Source organism: Pecten maximus, chromosome 10 (assembly GCF_902652985.1).
Source record: "Pecten maximus chromosome 10, xPecMax1.1, whole genome shotgun sequence".
NCBI classification, from domain to species: Eukaryota; Metazoa; Mollusca; class Bivalvia; order Pectinida; family Pectinidae; genus Pecten; species Pecten maximus.
The window spans coordinates 32,769,853-32,793,820 of record NC_047024.1 but is presented as its reverse complement, the minus strand read 5'-3'; the positions used below and the strand labels follow the sequence as shown (position 1 = coordinate 32,793,820).

At 38.9% G+C, this 23,968-nt stretch overlaps 1 protein-coding gene across 1 annotated transcript in view; it reads left to right on the top strand.

Annotated features, from left to right (window-relative positions):
• The window catches only part of LOC117335371 (low-density lipoprotein receptor-related protein 4-like), a 137,373-nt gene extending 115,448 nt beyond the window's left edge, over positions 1-21,925 (top strand). Inside the window, 7 exon segments of the mRNA XM_033895327.1 lie at positions 482-626; positions 1,327-1,440; positions 9,512-9,572; positions 12,148-12,218; positions 12,430-12,520; positions 14,401-14,554; positions 15,244-21,925. Of these exon segments, the coding sequence (XP_033751218.1) occupies positions 482-626; positions 1,327-1,440; positions 9,512-9,572; positions 12,148-12,218; positions 12,430-12,520; positions 14,401-14,554; positions 15,244-15,447 (840 nt within the window). The 3' untranslated portion in view covers positions 15,448-21,925.
• The last annotated feature ends 2,043 nt before the right edge of the window (positions 21,926-23,968 follow it).

The following is a 23,968-nucleotide window of genomic DNA, read 5'->3' as shown; positions in this document are numbered from 1 at the left end:
ATGTCTACTGGAAAAGCCATTTTGGATACTGTATTTTCCTTGTTGTTTGTAAGTATACAGGACATGACCTTGGGAGCTCTCTCTACATTTCCATTATCTAATATGTATACTGGATGAAGAGTTTTGACTATATACATGTAGTCTCTACATGTTGTCTAGCTGGCCTACTGGACACGATTGTAGAGACTCCTTGTCTTGTCAGATTTGTACTGACATTATTTTGGGTACAACTGCCTCGAATTTGGAAGACACATGGTGTAATCCATAAGCTGTACCTGACTAAGAAATGATGAATTGATCCCAAGTACATTGGACTAGAACCTTCAGATGCAACAGCTATTGTGATGTCAAAATGTTGTTGTCTTTATGGCTGCAATTACGACATCATAAAGGACACGCAAGCAATGTCATTTATTGGTTGTAGCTAGTTTACATCATAACCTTGTCATTTAAGTATATATGTTTCTGTTTGACCTCTCAGTATGGAGATCACATATACTGGACCGACTGGCAGACCGAGCTGATAGAGAAGGCCAGCAAGTATACAGGCAAGAACCGGGAGGTCATTCAGCAGAGTCTGGAGGGACTCATGGACATAGAGGTTGTGGCAGACGACAGGCAGACAGGTTTGTGTGGGATGATACAGAATGGTGGTGTGGGCAGGCGGGGGATGATCAGACAATACAGGTCTTCACACTCATGAAAAATATTGTAATTTCTCATATTCTGTGATAATAAAAGAAAACATATTACCTAAGTATACAATAATTGTACCTATACATTAGCCTTTTCTTTTACTCTTCTATCTTAGTACTGTACAAGGACATTTAAAAATGATATTTTACCAATAATGAATGTTGACTTGGTCAAAAATGTGTAATTAAAGTTTATCATGCCTGATAAAGTATGTATACACTAAGTGAGGTAAATGTTACGTGTCAGTATGAATATACTGTATGGTTGGTAACATTTGTGAAATATTCAGATATATAATTTACTAGTTCACAGATACCTTGGATGTGTATGTAATCTCAATGGCTGTATATTATATATTGTTTGTATAAAATGTACATTTGGAACCTGAGAATTTTATGCAAATAAACTTGTTATGCAAATAATTGATATGCAATTACCAGAATTGTGGATTTCACTGCATTCACCTGTTTATAATTTTGACTCTATTTATAGTATGTTAATGCACAATTGAGTTTAATCCCAGTGAACTAATTTCCACCGTGCAATATTAGCCCGACCAAAATTAAACATCTGTACATTTAGGCTTCCCTAATTACAACATATACAGGTATATTGTAATGTGTTGGACAGGTGAGAATGGCTGTTCCAATAACAATGGTGGCTGTACACACCTGTGTCTTGCCAATCCCTATGGATACACCTGTGCCTGCCCTGACAAGAAGGACAGCATCGCCTGCCTTGTATGTAAGTAACCAGAGATACTTCACACATGGTTAGCAGTGGATCTATTATCTTTTCATTTCACTCAGAATTCAGTTTTAATTAAAGTCTAATATTAAATATTAGGCAGGTTTACACAGCAGATATGGGGCCTGCCTGTCATCCAAACACAGTCAATTTAACACACTGCATGGCTTCACTTGAAGCTTTTGGAGATTTATGCTCCTCCTTGCTGACCAGTACAGGTCACGCCAAGGCTAAATAAACTCTATCAAAGGACATCTCATGTCCGCTTGTCAACTGCACACATGTGCAAATATATACTCAAAGCACCTGCTAGTCTTTATGTTCTCTGTCTCTCAGATAAACAAACCGTATCAAAGCAACTTCCCAGTCTGAATGTAATGGGCACAGATAAGACTTGCATGCAGATGTTATCTTGGGGAATCTAATTACCCTTATCACCCAGTCTTGACCAGTCTGGCTCTATCCATGACCTCCCTGACCCTACGGTTATCTATGAAGGGAGGTTTCACTCCTGCACCTAATTTACATATTCTAATTAAACAGCCCCTTACTAACAAGGTAAGGATGTCAAGAGATCCAATCAGAAGACCACGCTCGGTCACATGGCTAATGTCAATTTCTCCTCAGAAATTCTATCCAAATTGCCATTGTTGTTCTAACTGCTGGAACAAACAGTCATATTCCAAAACTCTGTGTTTTGTTGGCCTCTCATCAGAGACTGCTACAACTTCATCCATTCACCGAAATTGTCACAACTTAACAGACACATCCTCAGCAAGACATTCTTCCAAAAACACTCATCAGTTATAGATATGTCAGGACGTGGAAAAGGTCAACCTTGTGAAGACAGTAACGATACTCTCTATTCTGCTGTCAGTACGACAGGTGGTAATGTCAGCAACTGGGACTCTAATAAGCCAGAAAACTGGACTATAGGTGAAATAAGGACACAACTGCTGGAGCAGAACATCAGACCACCAAGTGGTTTTACCAAAACTATGCTGGTCAAACTGTACAAAGAAAATAATACCAGTGTTAGTGATGGTAACAGTGATGTGCCGCCACCTACAGAGATAATGACCTTACACAGCCTGGCTACCACAGCAGGAATCCCTCATCAAATGAGGCAATGAAGGCTCTACAAGCACATGTAACCAGGCTGGAGCAATTAATACTGCCAAAATACAGTAGCAGCGGGACAGTCCCCAGCTGTACCAGGTCATGTCCTGACTGCGACCTCAATGACCTCACCAACCTCACCGACCTTAGAGCCCCCAGCTGTAGCAGGAGGCATACCAAACAATTATGTGCCTCAGCCTGATGTCCTTCTCGACAGACAGGAATTTCATCAGAATCTCAATAGAAGTCATACCTCAAGCCATACGCCAGCAGATAATAGAAGGTAAGGACGTCAACTTAGCTCTACTATTACTGCCATCTTATGACTATGATTGCACACGCTACAATCGATTCACTGAAGTTGGGGTGCGTACTGTCCCGCTCCAAACAGACCCATGTCCATGTAAATCTATAGGAGCATCATGTGTGAATATTACCCTAATCGCAGACAGGAGACATAGTAGAACTAGCCACAACATATCCTGGTCCTGTATTCTATGAATACCATAAAGCTTTCGCCACTAGGGCCGCAGCACTTTTACACCAGTGTGGCATTAAGGTCAACTGGGCGATTCGGGACAATCAACTTTACACCACGATATGTTCCAGATTTAGGAGTAACAGCTGCAAACTGTACAACAACATGAATCATACCGAAGACTTCTGTCCTCTCATTTTGAATGCCCTAGGATCATCAGCAAAAAAACCATAAAGGAAACAATAGGAATGGGGACAGCAACACAGACAGTAAAGGAAGGACCAGGGTCATTCACCATGGTAAAGAGGTCTGCAACAATTACAACGACCAAGATGGCTGTAACCGTGACAATTGCCCCTACCTTCATATCAAGAAATCTTCAATTAAATCAACTAAAACACATAAAACAAACGAATCAGCTAAACAATGACAAAAGGCCAACCTCCAGGATTTCAAGGCGTCAACTCCTATCAATATAGCAGCACTAGAGAGAGACCTAAAAAAAAAAAAAAAAAAACCCACCCTGATAAGAACTTTGTGCAGTCTTTGATTTCTGGATTATCAGACGGCTTTGACACGGGAATGTCTGCACTACCAGACACATCTCTAATCTGCAAGAACTTAAAAAGTGCCACTTCTGAACCAGACATTGTTGATGAACTTATAACTAACGAAGTTAACAAGAAATTCTTAACTGGCCCTTATACAGAACCACTTTTTGATATATACAGGATCAACCCAATTGGAATAACGTCAGGGAAGTACTCTGACAAGAAACGCCTAATCGCGGACCTTTCTGCCCCCCATGACTCCAAAGGTAACAGCATCAATGAATTAATCGCTAAAGAGGAATACTCATTGTCGTACATTAGTGTTGAGGATGCCATAAATCAAATCCAGCATACATGAAGACACTCCAAGCTGTGTAAACTGGACATAACAGATGCCTTTAAACTTATACCTGTTTCTCCAAAACTCTGGCCTTTCTACGGTATATATGCTGGAAACAACAATACTATTTTTATACCAAACTCACTTTTGGGTGTCGTACCAGTCCTAAGATCTTTGACCTTTTATCAACCGCTCTCTGTTGGATTTTATCAAATAACTATCAGATAGAATACATAATTCACTACCTGGATGACTTTCTTACAATCGACAGACCAAATGTGGTAGCTGAACGAACAATGGCAATTTGGTGCTTTTTTATGACGGTCAGTGGTTCCACGGTCACTGGCCACATCAAATATCCTTGGACAGTTCTGAAATGTCAATTGCTTTCATGGAACTTTATCCTATCGCACTGGCCTGTATGATATGGGGACACAAGTGGTCAGGTCTCAGAATTAGACTACACTGTGACAATCAAGCAACTGTTGATATCATCAGGAAAGGGCGTTCTAAATGCGCTTATATCATGCCATTTATGCGACGTTTAACTTGGTGTACTTTTATCCACAACTTCGTTCTCACAGCCATGCATATCCCTGGAAAACAGAATAATATTGCCGATGCCTTATCTCATTTCCAAATGGACCAGTTCCATGACTTGACACCAGCAGCAGAGAAGAGCCAAAAAATCCCATTCCAGATTACGACAATGTGCCTCTATACTAGAACCAGCAGTGCGTGACCTACGGAATGCTGCAGTGGCTCATTCGACTAGAACTACCTACACATCAGGTGTTTCCTGTTTCAAGAACTAAATCATCCTCATGAATGGTATAAACAACCAAGCAAGTGTGTTTACCAACGTTACAGAAGAATTATTAATACTCTTCGTGACTCATTGTTATCATAACCTCAGATTGAAATATTCTACAATTAAACTGCATCTATACGGAATTAAGTTCCATTGTACTATGCAGGGGCTCAGCAACCCGCTTGTGAATACTCATGGGTTACCACTTTACCGACTCCAGACCATATTACGGGGATTAAAGAAACTACAGGGAACTCCGGTAAAACCTAGACTCCCCATAACTTTCAACATATTGTCTAAGTTATGCTCAGCATTTCGACAGGGTGTTTTCGATCCTGCCACAGACACTACTATGGAGGCTGCCTGCTGTGTGGCCTTCTTCTCGTTCTTACGGTGTGGAGAATTCACATGCACCACTAACATATTTGATTCTTCAATTCACTTGTGTATCAGTGACATACAAATAGCACCAGTAACAGCATGTCATTGCGCCTCTAGGCGTCCAAAACCGACCCCTTTCGACAAGGAGTCACTATTCACCTGTTTCGCACCCATCACCATGTATGTGCTGTAGCCACTGTCATCAGAATGCTGACAGAAAGATTTACGAATGGTTGTCGTCCTTCGGACCCCCTATTTTCCATTCATTCTGCTGCCTTGACTCGACATGTTTTCATTGACAAACTAAGACAGACCTAATGATCCGACTAGGTCTAAATCATTCACTATACACAGGACATTCCTTCAGAATAGGAACCGCAACTACTGCCACCCAGTCAGATGTCCCCGATCACCTCATCAAAGTGCTCGGACGCTGGCAATCGGATAGCTACTGTCGATACATCCGCACCCCTCATCATATTCTCCGGAAAGCTCAAGCAGAAATGTGCAAGATTTCACCTGATACTTAGTAGCCTAGTGGCTGCCTTCTGTGTTCAGGAGTGTCTAAGTGTGTACTCTTTATAGGGCGAGTATATCTATAATGAGTACTATATATTCTACTGGATTAACAAGTATATTGATGTGCTAATCTGTCATCATTCACACAGGATTTATGTGCATATTCCATTGGATTTATATGTGTGTAAATGTGCTTATCTGTCGCCATTCAGATGGGATATATGTGTGTATTCGTTTAGGGCGAGTATATCTAAACGGTACTATTACGGCCCTCATACTCAACAATTAACAGAAACGAAGGTAACAGAACACATTCTGTAGCCATGCAGGCCAGCATTCTTGTAAGGATTACATCTGGACATTCCGAATTGGGATACAGAACCGAACAAAGGTTTACTAGTCATTAACATTAGTACCCTGTTTTCTTTTACACCTAAGTACCTCTTAGGACAATAACTATATTCAATACTGAGGCATTCTGCCAGAATTTGTCTATGACTTGCTGTATATCTTCTCAATTATGTCATATTCTCCCGGTGGCGCCGGGGATAAAGGTGTCTCATACCCTACATTCCCTCTTTGGGGTCCTCGTATCATCACATGCTTATAAACCATGTCTCTCATACTCCTTTGGGCCTATGGCAGTAAACTGACACCATGTAATAACATAATAACATGGACTATTAATGATGCCAGACTACTGCTATACACCACAAATCGGTCAATCCAACCCCAGAACCAAGGGTTAGCTGGACTGCATACATCAACTCTATCTGGCCCAGGGTAAGACAGCAAGTCGAACCCCAAGCCTAAGTGATGTAACTCCCAACTCTTGCCGACTCCTGGACACTTGAGCGACCAGGCTATGGTACCCATGAGCTTCAGGTCAGCCATACCTCCAAGTCATGTTCTCAACGGGTTGTTGGCCATAGCTTTTCAGCACCATGCTCTTCAGCATTACGGGGTTCAAATAGCCCACGGCTATACCCCACCCGGTCCAAGGGAGGTAACTGCTAAGGTGATATGCACCCCTTATCTGCAAACTTTTTAATAAATACTGTAAATTTATCTTACATCGTTTGTTATTTTGTTGTGTAAATTAAAGTCTAATATTAAATATTAGGCAGGTTTACACAGCAGATATGGGGCCTGCCTGTCATCCAAACACAGTCAATTTAACACACTGCATGGCTTCACTTGAAGCTTTTGGAGATTTATGCTCCTCCTTGCTGACCAGTACAGGTCACGCCAAGGCTAAATAAACTCTATCAAAGGACATCTCATGTCCGCTTGTCAACTGCACACATGTGCAAATATATACTCAAAGCACCTGCTAGTCTTTATGTTCTCTGTCTCTCAGATAAACAAACCGTATCAAAGCAACTTCCCAGTCTGAATGTAATGGGCACAGATAAGACTTGCATGCAGATGTTATCTTGGGGAATCTAATTACCCTTATCACCCAGTCTTGACCAGTCTGGCTCTATCCATGACCTCCCTGACCCTACGGTTATCTATGAAGGGAGGTTTCACTCCTGCACCTAATTTACATATTCTAATTAAACAGCCCCTTACTAACAAGGTAAGGATGTCAAGAGATCCAATCAGAAGACCACGCTCGGTCACATGGCTAATGTCAATTTCTCCTCAGAAATTCTATCCAAATTGCCGTTGTTGTTCTAACTGCTGGAACAAACAGTCATACCATCCACCTCCCCACCGCCACCTTTATCTAATTGGTTGCTTGTGACTTTATCGGTTTCAACCTTTGGGCCTATGGCAGTAAACTGACACCATGTAATAACATAATAACATGGACTATTAATGATGCCAGACTACTGCTATACACCACAAATCGGTCAATCCAACCCCAGAACCAAGGGTTAGCTGGACTGCATACATCAACTCTATCTGGCCCAGGGTAAGACAGCAAGTCGAACCCCAAGCCTAAGTGATGTAACTCCCAACTCTTGCCGACTCCTGGACACTTGAGCGACCAGGCTATGGTACCCATGAGCTTCAGGTCAGCCATACCTCCAAGTCATGTTCTCAACGGGTTGTTGGCCATAGCTTTTCAGCACCATGCTCTTCAGCATTACGGGGTTCAAATAGCCCACGGCTATACCCCACCCGGTCCAAGGGAGGTAACTGCTAAGGTGATATGCACCCCTTATCTGCAAACTTTTTAATAAATACTGTAAATTTATCTTACATCGTTTGTTATTTTGTTGTGTAAACAGGGTTTTGAGCTAATTTGATTATTGGAATGTTTTCCTTTAAAATTTGTATTTTTTACTTTTCAAGCTGAATGTCCATTAATAGATAGAGCATACCGTAAAATATGCCCTACATATATACAACATCTCCATTACTGGTTCACCAGTCTGTCTGTCCTCGACTGTTCACAGGATGATCAGCTCAGCAAACATTCTTAATTCTTTCCTCTGCTGCCCATAAACAATTTAAGTTGCTGCTACAATTTCAGTCTACTGACCGTAAGGTCAAGGACATCAGGTCAAAGGTCAAGGTCAAATTTTGTGGCTTTTCACTGACGACCATTTTGTTATGACTCTTTGAAGTAATGTTTCAAACAAGGAGTCTACTGACCAAAGGTCATCAGGTCAGAGGTCAAGATCAAAGGTCAAGGTCAAATTTTGTAGCTTTTCACTGATGAATATTTTGTTTTGACACTTTGAAGTAAGGTTTGTTAAAATTAAACAAGGATTCAATTGACCAAAGGTTAAGGTTACAGGTCAAAGGTCAAGGTGAAATTTTGTATCTTTTCACGAATGAACATGTTGTTATGACACTATGGAGCAATGTTGGTTGGATTTTAACAAATCAACAAGCAGTCAACTGACTTAAGGTCAAGGTCATTGGATCTAAGGTCAAGGTCCACTTTAGTATCTTTTTACTCATGGACTTTTTGTTATGACATTATGTAGTGAATTTTGTTGGAATTAAACAACAAACTGATTTAAATCAAGGTCATTGGGTCAATGTCATGGCAAATTTTGTATCTTTAGTGGTGAACATTTTGTTTTAACATTATGGGGCAAAATTGGTCTGAATTAAAGGGTAAGTAAACTGAGGAATTATCAAGGTCACTGGATTAAAGATTATTTGTTGCGTTTATCACCCTGTGAACAGCTAGTGTTATGTTGAGGCAGGGACTCTTTGTGGTAGAAGGTGGCTACCTCACTTTACAACATAGGAGAGGCATGTTCCATGCCATCTATAGCAATTAGGATCAAGTGTCTTTCTTTAGTGTCTTTTTCTTAGCTTGTCGAGAAACACAAACCACCATGGGTAGGGAATATTGAGCCACTCCCCTGGGATCTTTACTTGAGGTTATGTGGCCAACACTTTGACCAACTAATATGAGCTATCACAGTCCCTCACTTGATTAAAGGTCAAGATCATTTGGGTTCAAAGTTCAAAGACAAATTGGATTTATGTCTATGGCCTTGGCTCTTGATGAGGGAGGTTTTAAAATAAAACAAATCAAAACAAATGAAGATTGCACCAGTATTTACATTTCTGTTAGACCAGCAATTATGGAGATGGAAGGAAACTAGTCACATCATGGTAAATGTGATATGTATATTTTGCTTTCTTGTAATTATTTTTGAAGTCTAAATATCAAACATCCACTTAAGCTGTATGAGCCAATGTCTTTTTGATGATGAGGGATATATTGTCACACTACAGGGCACTTGCTGACCTGTCAATATAATTCACAAGAAGAAAATAAGAATATTTTTCTTCGATTCTGCACAGTGATTCCTTTTCACATCTATTAATTACTATTGCCTGTATTTTGGCCTCCAGTACTAAAATCTTAAAATAGATTTCTGAAATTGTTACAGATCCTGTCAACATCCACCTGATGCCAGGAACTGATCCTCATCTCACCAGGCAGCCTGAAAGGTGAGTACAGACAATATTCCCAGTGTTTTATTGTACTGATCCTAATCCCACCAGGCGTCCTGAAAGGTGAGTACAGACAATATTGCCAGTGTTTTATTATACTGATCCTAATCTCACAAGACAGCCTGAAAGGTGAGTACAGACAATATTCCCAGTGTTTTATTATACTGATCCTAATCTCACAAGACAGCCTGAAAGGTGAGTACAGACAATATTCCCAGTGTTTTATTATACTGATCCTAATCTCACAAGACAGCCTGAAAGGTGAGTACAGACAATATTCCCAGTGTTTTATTGTACTGATCCTCATCTCACCAGACAGCCTGAAAGGTGAGTACAGACAATATTGCCAGTGTTTTATTATACTGATCCTAATCCCACCAGGCGGTCTGAAAGGTGAGTACAGAAAATATTCCCAGTGTTTTATTATACTGATCCTAATCTCACAAGGCAGCCTGAAAGGTGAGTACAGACAATATTCCCAGTGTTTTATTATACTGATCCTCATCTCACCAGACAGCCTGAAAGGTGAGTACAGACAATATTGCCAGTGTTTTATTATACTGATCCTAATCTCACCAGACAGCCTGAAAGGTGAGTACAGACAATATTGCCAGTGTTTTATTATACTGATCCTAATCTCACCAGACAGCCTGAAAGGTGAGTACAGACAATATTGCCAGTGTTTTATTATACTGATCCTCATCTCACCAGACAGCCTGAAAGGTGAGTACAGACAATATTCCCAGTGTTTTATTATACTGATCCTCATCTCACCAGACAGCCTGAAAGGTGAGTTCAGACAATATTGCCAGTGTTTTATTATACTGATCCTAATCTCACAAGACAGCCTGAAAGGTGAGTACAGAAAATATTCCCAGTGTTTTATTATACTGATCCTAATCTCACAAGGCAGCCTGAAAGGTGAGTACAGACAATATTCCCAGTGTTTTATTATACTGATCCTCATCTCACCAGACAGCCTGAAAGGTGAGTACAGACAATATTGCCAGTGTTTTATTATACTGATCCTAATCTCACCAGACAGCCTGAAAGGTGAGTACAGACAATATTGCCAGTGTTTTATTATACTGATCCTAATCTCACAAGACAGCCTGAAAGGTGAGTACAGAAAATATTCCCAGTGTTTTATTATACTGATCCTAATCTCACAAGGCAGCCTGAAAGGTGAGTACAGACAATATTCCCAGTGTTTTATTATACTGATCCTAATCCCACAAGGCAGCCTGAAAGGTGAGTACAGACAATATTGCCAGTGTTTTATTATACTGATCCTAATCCCACCAGACAGCCTGAAAGGTGAGTACAGACAATATTGCCAGTGTTTTATTGTACTGATCCTAATCCCACCAGACAGCCTGAAAGGTGAGTACAGACAATATTGCCAGTGTTTTATTATACTGATCCTAATCCCACAAGACAGACTGAAAGGTGAGTACAGACAATATCGCCAGTGTTTTATTGTACTGATCCTCATCTCACAAGACAGCCTGAAAGGTGAGTACAGACAATATTGCCAGTGTTTTATTATACTGATCCTCATCTCACAAGACAGCCTGAAAGGTGAGTACAGACAATATTGCCAGTGTTTTATTATACTGATCCTCATCTCACAAGACAGCCTGAAAGGTGAGTACAGACAATATTGCCAGTGTTTTATTATACTGATCCTCATCTCACAAGACAGCCTGAAAGGTGAGTACAGACAATATTGCCAGTGTTTTATTATACTGATCTTAATCCCACCAGAGAGCCTGAAAGGTGAGTACAGACAATATTCCCAGTGTTTTATTATACTGATCCTAATCCCACCCGGCGGCCTGAAAGGTGAGTACAGACAATATTCCCAGTGTTTTATTATACTGATCCTAATCCCACCAGACAGCCTGAAAGGTGAGTACAGACAATATTGCCAGTGCTTTATTATACTGATCCTAATCCCACCAGGCGGTCTGAAAGGTGAGTACAGACAATATTGCCAGTGTTTTATTGTACTGATCCTAATCCCACCAGGCGGTCTGAAAGGTGAGTACAGACAATATTGCCAGTGTTTTATTATACTGATCCTCATCTCACCAGACAGCCTGAAAGGTGAGTACAGACAATATTCCCAGTGTTTTATTGTACTGATCCTAATCCCACCAGGCGGTCTGAAAGGTGAGTACAGACAATATCGCCAGTGTTTTATTATATTCATGTGTGGTATCAGATCGTCTGTCATGTTGGGTGATAATATTTTTGACAGCCATGCAATGATTACAAGTACAATGTATTTCATAAAATAGTTGTTTTACAGTTATTTTGTACAGAGGCACTATAGTACTGTGGGGTTCTCCAGATGACTTAAATTGGCAGTGTTATTTTTTGTCAAATTTAGGAAACAGGCTTAGTTCATATACATTGTATGTAATTAATATATTTATTTTAAGAAGAACAAGGATTATTTTTCTTTTGTCTATAAATATTTGTTTGATAGCTAATTTCTAAATTGATTATAGATAATCACAATAAAAATGATCAAATATGATTTTTTAACTTTGATGCATTTTGACAGGGAATGCTCTGCAGAAGATGCTTCACAAGGGCTATGTGAGCAGCCACCTATAGTAAAGGCTGCAAGTCCAGGTAAAAGTTTTATCCCAAACTAAGAGAAAAGCAATTCTTAAGTTAGTGTGCATGTAAATCTTGTATACTGATGTATGATTTTAATTAGGAAATTCAATGTGCATGTATTTAGAACAGATATTTCAGACAATTTCAAACAAGAATGTTACTGAAACGGTTTTGAAATCTGATGTAATTATGATTTAATCTATTGACTGTGTTACCATTACAGTAAGCAGTAACTGGATGATGCTGGTGGTAGGTGTGGTCATCGTCCTGGTGGCCATAGTGGTCAGTGTGGTGGCCTGTCGCATCTATAAAAGGTATGTTCCTGTCAAAAAAACCTGACTTGTTGGTTGTAAATACTTATACACCACAGACTACACTGCTTATCACAAAAAGCATCAAATAGCACCAACGGTATAGAAATATATCAATAAGTTTACACCAATAAATGGCGTGGAGTACAATAGGAATAGTACAATAGGAAGAGTACAATAGGAGGAGTACAATAGGTGGAGTACAATAGGAATAGTACAATAGGTGGAGTACAATAGGAGGAGTAAAATAGGAGGAGTACAATAGGAGGAGTACAATAGGTGGAGTACAATAGGTGAAATAAAATAGGAGTACAATAGGTGGAGTACAATAGGTGGAGTACAATAGGAGGAGTACAATTGGAGGAATACAATAGGAAGAGTACAATAGGAGGAGTACAATTGGAGGAATACAATAGGTGGAGTACTATAAGTGGAGTACAATAGGAGGAGTAAAATAGGAGGAGTACAATAGGAGGAGTACAATAGGTGGAGTACAATAGGAAGAGTACAATAGGAAGAGTACAATAGGAGGAGTACAATTGGAGGAATACAATAGGTGGAGTACTATAAGTGGAGTACAATAGGAGGAGTACAATTGGAGGTGTACAATGGGAGGAGTACAATAGGTGGAGTACAATTGGAGGAGTACAATAGGTGGAGTACAATTGGAGGAGTACAATAGGTGGAGTACAATAGGTGGAGTACAATTGGAGGTGTACAATAGGAGGAGTACAATAGGTGGAGTACAATAGGTGGAGTACAATTGGAGGTTTACAATAGGTGGAGTACAATTGGAGGAGTACAATTGGAGGTGTACCATAGGTGGAGTACAATAGGTGGAGTACAATTGGAGGTGTACAATAGGTGGAGTACAATAGGTGGAGTACAATAGGAAGAGTAAAATAGAAGGAGTACAATAGGAGGAGTACAATAGGAGGAGTACAATAGGTGGAGTACAATAGGTGGAGTACAATAGATGGAGTACAATAGGTGAAATACAATAGGAGGAGTACAATAGGTGGAGTACAATAGAAGGAGTACAATAGGTGGAGTACAATAGGAAGAGTACAATAGGTGAAGTACAATAGGAGGAGTACAATAGAAAGAGTACAAAAGGAAGAGTACAATAGGAGGAGTACAACAGGTGGAGTACAATTGGAGGTGTACAATGGGAGGAGTACAATAGGTGGAGTACAATAGGTGGAGTACAAATACAGTAGGAAGAGTACAGTAGGTGGAGTACAATAGGTGGAGTACAATTGGAGGTGTACAATGGGAGGAGTACAATAGGTGGAGTACAATAGGTGGAGTACAATAGGTGGAGTACAATAGATGGAGTACAATTGGAGGTGTACAATAGATGGAGTACAATAGGTGGAGTACAATAGGTGGAGTACAATTGGAGGTGTACAATAGGTGGAGTACAATTAGGTGGAGTTCAATAGGTGGAGTACAATAGGAAGAGTACAATAGGTGGAGTACAATAGGAAGAGTACAATAGGAGGAGTACAATAGGAGGAGTACAATCGGTGGAGTACAATAGGAGGAGTACAATAGAATTTCTTCAAGATGCAATCAGTTATTTATTCACTTTAAATTTCAAACATAAAAAGAGAAGCTAATTCTTCAAATAGTGGTAATAACATAGAGTATGTAACTTTTGGTCCTGTACTTAAAATATACAACAGACTATTCTTGCCTTCAGTCGATCATAATCACTCTTTGTTTGGAATGTAGCCATGTTTATCCAGATCATCAAAGGTTGTTTTATAATGAATGGTGTATATTTACCCTAGATCAGATAGATTGACTGAATCATTCAGGTAATTCTATCTTCCTGTTTTTGAATTATTCACATAATACTTGGTAACTTGTTTTTTCAGACGCAGAAGGCAGGCATATAATGTGGATAATGGGGAATTTTTGGCACTCAATTTTGCCAATCCTACATATCAAAAGACAAGCACAGAAACAATCAACTCTGTGTCATCTACTTCCTCCAGACTTTGGAGAATTTTTCGTTTTAATAAAAATCGTGTAAGTATTTTTTCTGGTATATTCTTAAGGGTTCATGAATACCTGAGATACCTGATTATACAAGACCACCAATTAAAACAAATCATGTTGAGACAATCTGGGCCAGTTTAGAGCTTTAAGTCATGTTGAGACAATCTGGGTCAGTAAAGAGCTTTAAATCATGTTGAGACAATCTGGGTCAGTAAAGAGCTTTAAATCATGTTGAGACAATCTGGGCCAGTAAAGAGCTTTAAATCATGTTGAGACAATCTGGGTCAGTAAAGAGCTTTAAATCATGTTGAGACAATCTGGGTCAGTATATATATATAGAGCTTTAAATCATGTTGAGACAATCTGGGTCTGTATAGAGCTTTAAATCATGTTGAGACAATCTGGGTCTGTATAGAGCTTTAAATCATGTTGAGACAATCTGGGTCAGTAAAGAGCTTTAAATCATGTTGAGACAACAATCTGTGCTGGTATAGATTTTAAAATCAGTTGACGTTGACATATTCTTTTAAAACAATCTGTCTTTATGGAGCTTTAAATCAATAAAAGTATTGTGTTAATGTAGAGTCATTATATTGTTACTGAAAGAGTTATGGTGAAATTAAGGGAATTCTTTCAATTTGATATTGATGCAATAAATCCCAAGTTAACAATAGTCCATTGTTCTAATACAACTAAACATGTCACACTTATTGTTTCAGGATCAGGTTCAATTTTTGGAATCGTCACAAGAAAATGGACTCAATAATTCTGAGACTTGTATTTTAGTTCGACATAGAGAGGGTGGTGGCCATGTGTCACAGCCAATGGCAATGTCGGTGAACAGAAGCTTATTTAAAGCAAAGACTTCAAATCAATCTAAAGAACAGAAAGCTAATGTTCCATACAGGCCAGTGGACACGTGAGATATGTAGCACCATGCGGCATCATGCTCGTGTGGTGCGGACACAAATACACAAGACAATTCAGGGTCCTCTCAGGGCCAGTCTACAAGGAGCATATATACCATTTATTGTGTGCACCCGTGGATAAGAGGCTGTTTCAGGCCCAAGTGATATGGGCATACATGAATTAAAGGCTGCTTCAGGACCATGTGGTGTTTGTAACCTTTGATTATAGGCTCTTTAAGGACCAGACAAATAGCCATGTGACCCCCATGAATTAAGCATTGCTTCAGGACCATGTGATGTGGGTAACCATGGATTAAAGGCTCTTTCTACCATATAATGTGGTCACCATGGATAATGTGGTCACCGTGGATTAAAGGGCCCTTCAGGGCCAGACAGGTTTTTTTAATATTTCAATTTAAGAATAAATTTTGAACCTTCAAACAATTGAATCCACAAAAAAAAAATTCAAAAAATATGTCGTACGTGAGAAGTTTCCTTTGGATGTTGAACACTCGCTGTGTTAACAGTGTAATAGCACAAGGCAAGTGTAGCCAGACTGTTATTGATATACAGTGCTATAAATAGTAACAACTTATGTACAATGTATAGGTTCAGTTTTCTACCAAATGGCATTTGTATGAATACATGTTTGTTGTATGATTTATGAGGAATATTTATGAATGAATGAGATATGCATTTCCATTAAAAAATAACTTACCATGGTTTTACCACAACAGGTGCTAACCTCAGCCAATCTTAAAGTTAGTGTCACATTAACTAACAACCATTTATTTGTTTTGGATATTCAGTTGATATTAAAGTATTTATTTTCCACTAAATATGACAGTATCTTACACTAGTTATCCTCCAATCACAGCATTGTTTACATACATGTCGTCATAACATTGATATTAGGGTATCTGTATGTATCGATTGGAATCACGTGTCTTAATTATATGTGCTCATAAATGTGACATTCATTCTCAGACTGTGTTGACATCTTTTATCTAAAGTGTTATTTGAGGCTACGTCGAAGTGATACCTGCCATGTGACTACATCTTATTTCAGCAGTCATGTGACTATTTCAGCAGTCATGCGACTATTTCAATAGTTATATGACTATTTCATTGGTCATGTGGTCATGTGACCATTTCAGTATTCGTGTGACTTTTTCATTGTTGATGTGATGTTTCATTGGTCATGTGACTATTTCAATAGTCACATAACTATTTTGATCATGTGACTATTTCAGTAGTTATGTGACCGTTTCATTGGTCATGTGACTATTTCGGTAGTCAAATAACTATTTCAATAATCATGTGACTATTTCAGTAAGTGTGTGACTGTTTCATTGGACATATAGTCATGTGACCATTTCAGTACTCCTGTGACTATTTCATTGGAGATGTGATACATTGGTCATGTGACTGTTTCAATAGTCACATACCCTGGTAACTATTTCAATGATCATGGGACTTATGTTATTGTCTCATGATTTGATTAATTTCTTTTCGAATTTGAACAATAGATACAATAATGTGATGTATGATTAACACCAGCACATCTATTCTGTAGAATTTTCATTTCACTCAATTACGACTGTTATGACTCCCAAGTGTTTCAATACATATACAGATGTATGATATAATGATATGTACATTTATTTGTACCTGTTATCTCTGTTTCTTTGTGGCAGCTTAATTGTATTCATAACTTACCTTGTGCTTACTGAATTCTGCAGTTTCTGTAAATGGAAGTTTAAAAAAAAAAAATATGTTGTTATCAATATCATGATATTATTTGTACTGTATTCTGGCTGTGTCAAACACATGTAGTCGACCCAGTCCTGATTCTTAACTGTGTCATTTATTGGAAAATATCACTCAATAACCAACATTTCTATAGTCATGGAATTTAGCCAAAAGCATGCTGCGATGGTGGTCTATAAAACTTTGTTCAAATGGATTACCAAAGCATTTTCTGTTTTGTTAAAAAAAAAATACATTTCACTTCACACAATTGCAAAAAGACAAACTGTCATTGGCCGAAATGCTGAATGTAAGGTTTACATGTTCCCCTGATTATATATCTATAGCTAGTTTATGAATTGTTTTTAATAATAATTTGTTTTCATTTTACAACACTTAGGAAACAAGTTTTCGTCAAGTTTTAAGAATCACTCTATAAGGATCAATGATGCCATTTTAATCTTTTAAACAAATAAAAATGACATGCATTATTATTTTCCAGTTTCTTTATTACTACTGTTTAAACCTTAGGTATCTATGGTACTTTGGAAGCTTAATTGATCCAATTTGCACTTTCTCAACTTGTGTATGAATACCTGGGTCTATATGTACAAACCTACACAATCTGTACTGTTAATGCACTCTCTACTCAGAACTTTGTTGCCAAACTCTTATTTCTAACTCAGGTGTTTTAAGCTCCATTATTGATGGACAATGTACAGTTTATTACAAATATCATTTTATAATCAAAAGATAGCATTAGTTTTAGTCACATGAAAACTCTTTCTAATTTATTTAATAAGTCAGATGTTTCCTGTAAGTGTAGTAGGGGCTAAATTTGTTTGCCTCATTTGTCTGTCTGCCTCTCTCACATCACTCTAGCTGTCGTATTATTGACAAAATCTTACTGAAACTTCACTTGGACACGATCTTATATCAGCATGATAGTACAATGATTAAGGTCAATGTTACTAATAATAGAATTATGCTGTCGTACACAATGTCATTACTCTTGCTGTGGTATTAAACCACATTTTGATGAAACATAAGTTTGACAAGATTGAATATCGGCTTGATTGGCTGAAAGTCAAAGACACTGAACTGAAAATAGAATTTTTCCAAAACTTAAGAAATATGATGTTTTTTTCTCACACATCTTGATTCTTACCAGGATAATTGCTAACGTCCGTCTGTTTCCTGATGAACTTCATTTGCACCTCTACATGTCCATAATCATAGAATGTAGGTTGGAAGGCAAGGGTATTTGTAGAACTTTTTTTTTAATGACTGAATGTGTATAAATGAGATACAATGTATACGCCACGGTCAATGTTTTTGTTTTGATTTTCTTCATATCTCTCTCTCTCAAAAAGTTTATTTTTAACAAAATTAGTGTGGTTATGAAGCATTTTTATCAACATCAAAATATGACCTCCATTCCTTTGATAATGAGGATATCTTGAAATCTAAGAAGTTATTTTATTGACAGATACTTAAATGTTTTTTTTATTTTTCATGATTTCCTTGACATGTATCATCAATCAATGAATACAGGTGTGAATGCTATTTTTACCGGTAACTATGAGAAACTATTTTTACATTAAAATTTGTATTTGTAAGTAGCTATATAGGTACTTGCATCATTATACTACCATCAACTGATCAATATACTTACATGTTGCTGATTATTTTTATACAGCAGGCTTATCATGACAAACATTTTTAGTTTTTACATTGTAATATTTCTTGTAATTTTTAAGTATTTAAAGAGGTCCATTACAGGTTGTGGTGTGCCTAAATATTTCAATTACATTTTTAAGTGCAATACGGATAATTTTGAATGGAAATGACAGAAAAAGTAATCCTTCTATGTGTTGTGTAGGTGATGTGCATACCGATAGCTGGATAAAGTCATGATCATCACAATCTATTTTAAAAATCTTGTCAGTAACGGCATATTACTTATAGCATTAATGTCATGTGATATCAGCATCAGTGTCCTGTCGGCATCAGTGTCATATGATGTCGGCATCAGTGTCATATGATGTCGGCATCAGTGTCATATGATGTCGGCATCAGTGTCATATGATGTCGGCATCTGTGTCATATGATATCGGCATCCATGTCATATGATATATCGGCATCAGTGTCGTGTGATTTCTGCATCAATGTCATATGATATTGGCATCACTGTCATGTGATATCGGCATCAGTGTCATATGATCTTAACATCAGTGTCATGTGATCTTAACATCAATGTCATGTGATCTTGGCATCAATGTCATATGATCTTGGCATCGGTGTCGTGTGATATCGGCATCAGTGTCATATGATCTTGACATCAGTGTCATATGATCTTAACATCAATGTCATGTGATCTTGGCATCAATGTCATATGATCTTGGCATCGGTGTCGTGTGATATCGGCATCAGTGTCATATGATCTTGACATCAGTGTCATATGATCTTGGCATCAATGTCATATGATCTTGGCATCGGTGTCGTGTGATTTCGGCATCAGTGTCGTGTGATATCGGCATCAATGTCATATGGTATCGGCATCAGTCATGATATCGGCATCGAGTGTCATGTGATACGGCATCAGTATCATATGATCTCGGCATCAGTATCATGTCGGCATCAGTGTCATATGATTTTGGTATCGGTGCCATATCATGTCGGCATCAGTGTCATGCGATTTCGGCATCAGTGTCATGTGATATCGGCATCACTGTCATGTCGTCATCAGTGTCATATGATGTTAGAATCAGTGTCATATTGTCTCGGCATATGATCTCAGCATCAGTGTCATGTCCGCATCCGTGTTATATGATATCTGAATCAGTGTCATGCGATTTCGGCATCAGTGTCATGTGATATCGGCATCAGTGTCATGTGATCTCGACATCACTGTCACGTGATCTTGACATCAATGTCATATGATATCGGCATCAGTGTCATGTGATCTTGACATCAATGTCATATGATCTTGACATCAATGTCATATGATCTTGACATCAATGTCATATGATCTCGGCATCAGTGTCATGTGATCTTGACATCAATGTCATATGATCTTGGCATCAATGTTATATGATCTTGGCATCAGTGTCATGGCATTGTGATCTTTGCATCAATGCCATAAAGTGATTATGGCATAATTGTCACATGATCCTGGCCTGTCATCAGTGTCATGTGACAATGGAGCAAATGTCACATGTTCCTGGAATCACTGTCAAGAAATTCTAACATCAGTACCATGTGATAATGGCATCAGTGTCATGTGGTTCTGGCACCAGTACTACCTGATACCGACATCAGTGTCACATGATACTGACATCAATGTCACATGATCATGGAGTCAGTGTCATGTGATCCTGTCATCAGTGTCACATGATAGTGACATCGATGTCACATGATCATGGCGTCAGTGTCATGTGGTCCTGTCATCAGTGTCACATGGATGTCATGTGAACCTGTCATCAGTGTCATGTGGCCCGTCATCATTGTTGTATGGTCAAATTTTCTATAACCAATGCTGGAGTTAAGTTATATGTACCATTTGATATTAAGACTTGATTTTGTCAGACCCGAAAGACAGGTTGTAAGAAATTGAGAGATTGTTAGAAAGTATGTCCATACATTGAAATATCCACAGTTTGTAGAGATGAGACCTTCCCTATTAGTAATATTTGTCAAATCTCCATAGTTGTATATAGTGAACAAAAATGCTAAATATATTTGTTCAAATTTTTACAAAATATTATTACATTTTATGATGTGTTTCAAATGATTTTCTAGAATTTTGATTACATTGATATTGTATTCGACTGTGCCATTATTATTTATTTTTTTACATCCAATGTTTATACGTATGTACTTAGATGACTGTTCTGACATTGTCATCTCTTTAAATTTGTCTGGTTATGACATTGTCAGTATAACTGTATAATTTGTCTGGTTATGACATTGTCAGTATAACTGTATAATTTGTCTGGTTATGACATTGTCAGTAGCTGTATAATTTGTCTGGTTATGACATTGTCAGTAACTGAAATTTGTCTGGTTATGACATTGTCAGTAACTGTATAATTTGTTTGATTATGACATTGTCAATAACTGTATAATTTGTCTGGTTATGACATTGTCAGTAACTGTATAATTTGTTTGATTATGACATTGTCAATAACTGTATAATTTGTCTGGTTATGACATTGTCAGTAACTGTATAATTTGTCTGGTTATGACATTGTCAATAACTGTATAATTTGTTTGATTATGACATTGTCAATAACTGTACAATGTGTGTGGTTATGACATTTACATTGTTAATGACTTCACGATTTGTCTGGTAAAGACATTTACATTGTCAATAACTTTATGATTTTTCTAGTTATGACATTTTATGAAGCTGTACAACTTGTCAGCAAGCTCATGTTCCTCTAGTAATAGAGCATCTTATTAGTCAAAATCATTGTTTATCGATAATGGACGATTTTTAAATAATTTGGCACACATTTTTTTCTTAAATTTGTTTCAGGAATTGCAATAAGTATGATGTCATTAAAGCTATACTACAGTGATTCTAGCTGTGTATGAAACTCAGTATGGCGATATGTTAGCAATGTGTTGGTGTGTGATTTACATGGATGTTCATGGTCAGAGACTGTTTATCTGTGTCAAAGTAATTCGCTCCTACTGACATTGTATATAATCTGTGATTATTAAATTTGTAACGAAGACATTCTGTGTAAACTTATTTGTTAGCTATCGTCTTTCTACAGTAGTGGAGAATTTGAGCGCAATAGTGGAAATGTGATTTATAGGTCATCTGACCCGAAAGGTTCAGGAGGATATATAGCCATCGTGCTTCGTCCGTTGCTGTATGCCTTCTGTAAACTTTTCACATTTCAAGTTTCACCAGTGGGATTCAGCCCTAAGTTACCTGAAATGATCCTAACATGGTCCTGACCAAGTGTTGTAACTTTTCAGGACTGTCCGAAATCCAAGGTGGCCCCATTGGCAGCCATCTTGAAAAAAAATATATTTTGAACTTTTTTTTCAGTTTCACTGGCTGAAAATTGATAGGGATGTTAAAGAAGGGGAGCCAACAAAGTGTTGTTATTTTTTTGGCATCTTCAAAACTTTGCCATGGCTGCCATGGCGGCCATTTTTTCAATCTTACAACTTATAATTAAGCATAGATTAAGGAAAATTAACCTTCATGGTAGGGAGCCTCCCTCAGTAGAGTAGGAGTTAACATGATGGTAGGGAGCCTCCCTCAGTAGTGAGGGAGTTAACATGATGGTAGGGAGCCTCCCTCAGTAGTGAGGGAGTTAGCATGATGGTAGGGAGCCTCCCTCAGTAGAGTAGGAGTTAACATGATGGTAGGGAGCCTCCCTCAGTAGTGAGGGAGTTAACATGATGGTAGGGAGCCTCCCTCAGTAGTGAGGGAGTTAGCATGATGGTAGGGAGCCTCCCTCAGTAGTGAGGGAGTTAACATGATGGTAGAGAGCCTCCCTCAGTAGTGGGGGAGTTAACATGATGGTAGAGAGCCTCCCTCAGTAGTGGGGGAGTTAACATGATGGTAGGGAACCTCCCTCAGTAATGGGGGAGTTAACATGCTGGTAGGGAGCCTCCCTCAGTAATGGGGGAGTTAACATGATGGTAGGGAGCCTCCCTCAGTAGTGAGGGAGTTAACATGATGGTAGGGAGCCTCCCTCAGTAGTGAGGGAGTTAACATGATGGTAGGGAGCCTCCCTCAGTAGTGAGGGAGTTAACATGATGGTAGGGAGCCTCCCTCAGTAGAGTAGGAGTAAACATGATGGTAGAGAGCCTCTCTCAGTAATGGGGGAGTTACATGATGGTAGAGAGCCTCTCTCAGTAATGGGGATGTTACAGGATGGAAGGGAGCCTCCCTCAGTAATGGGGGAGTTGATATGCTGGTAGGGAGCCTCCCTCAGTAGTGGGGGAGTTAACATGATGGTAGGGAGCCTCCCTCAGTAGTGGGGGAGTTAACATGATGGTAGGGAACCTCCCTCAATAATGGGGGAGTTGACATGCTGGTAGGGAGCCTCCCTCAGTAGTGGGGGAGTTAACATGATGGTAGAGAGCCTCCCTCAGTAATGGGGAAGTTAACATGATGGTATGGAGCCTACCTCAGTAATGGGAGAGTTAACATGATGGTAGGGAGCCTCCCTCAGTAATGGGGGAGTTAACATGATGGTAGAGAGCCTCTCTCAATAATGGGGGAGTTACATGATGGTAGAGAGCCTCTCTCAATAATGGGGGAGTTGCCATGCTTGTAGGGAACCTCCCTCAGTAATGGGGGAGTTACATGATGGTAGAGAGCCTCTCTCAGTAATGGGGATGTTACAGGATGGAAGGGAGCCTCCCTCAGTAATGGGGGAGTTGATATGCTGGTAGGGAGCCTCCCTCAGTAGTGGGGGAGTTAACATGATGGTAGGGAGCCTCCCTCAGTAGTGGGGGAGTTAACATGATGGTAGGGAACCTCCCTCAATAATGGGGGAGTTGACATGCTGGTAGGGAGCCTCCCTCAGTAGTGGGGGAGTTAACATGATGGTAGAGAGCCTCCCTCAGTAATGGGGAAGTTAACATGATGGTATGGAGCCTACCTCAGTAATGGGAGAGTTAACATGATGGTATGGAGCCTACCTCAGTAATGGGAGAGTTAACATGATGGTAGGGAGCCTCCCTCAGTAATGGGGGAGTTAACATGATGGTAGGGAGCCTCTCTCAATAATGGGGGAGTTACATGATGGTAGAG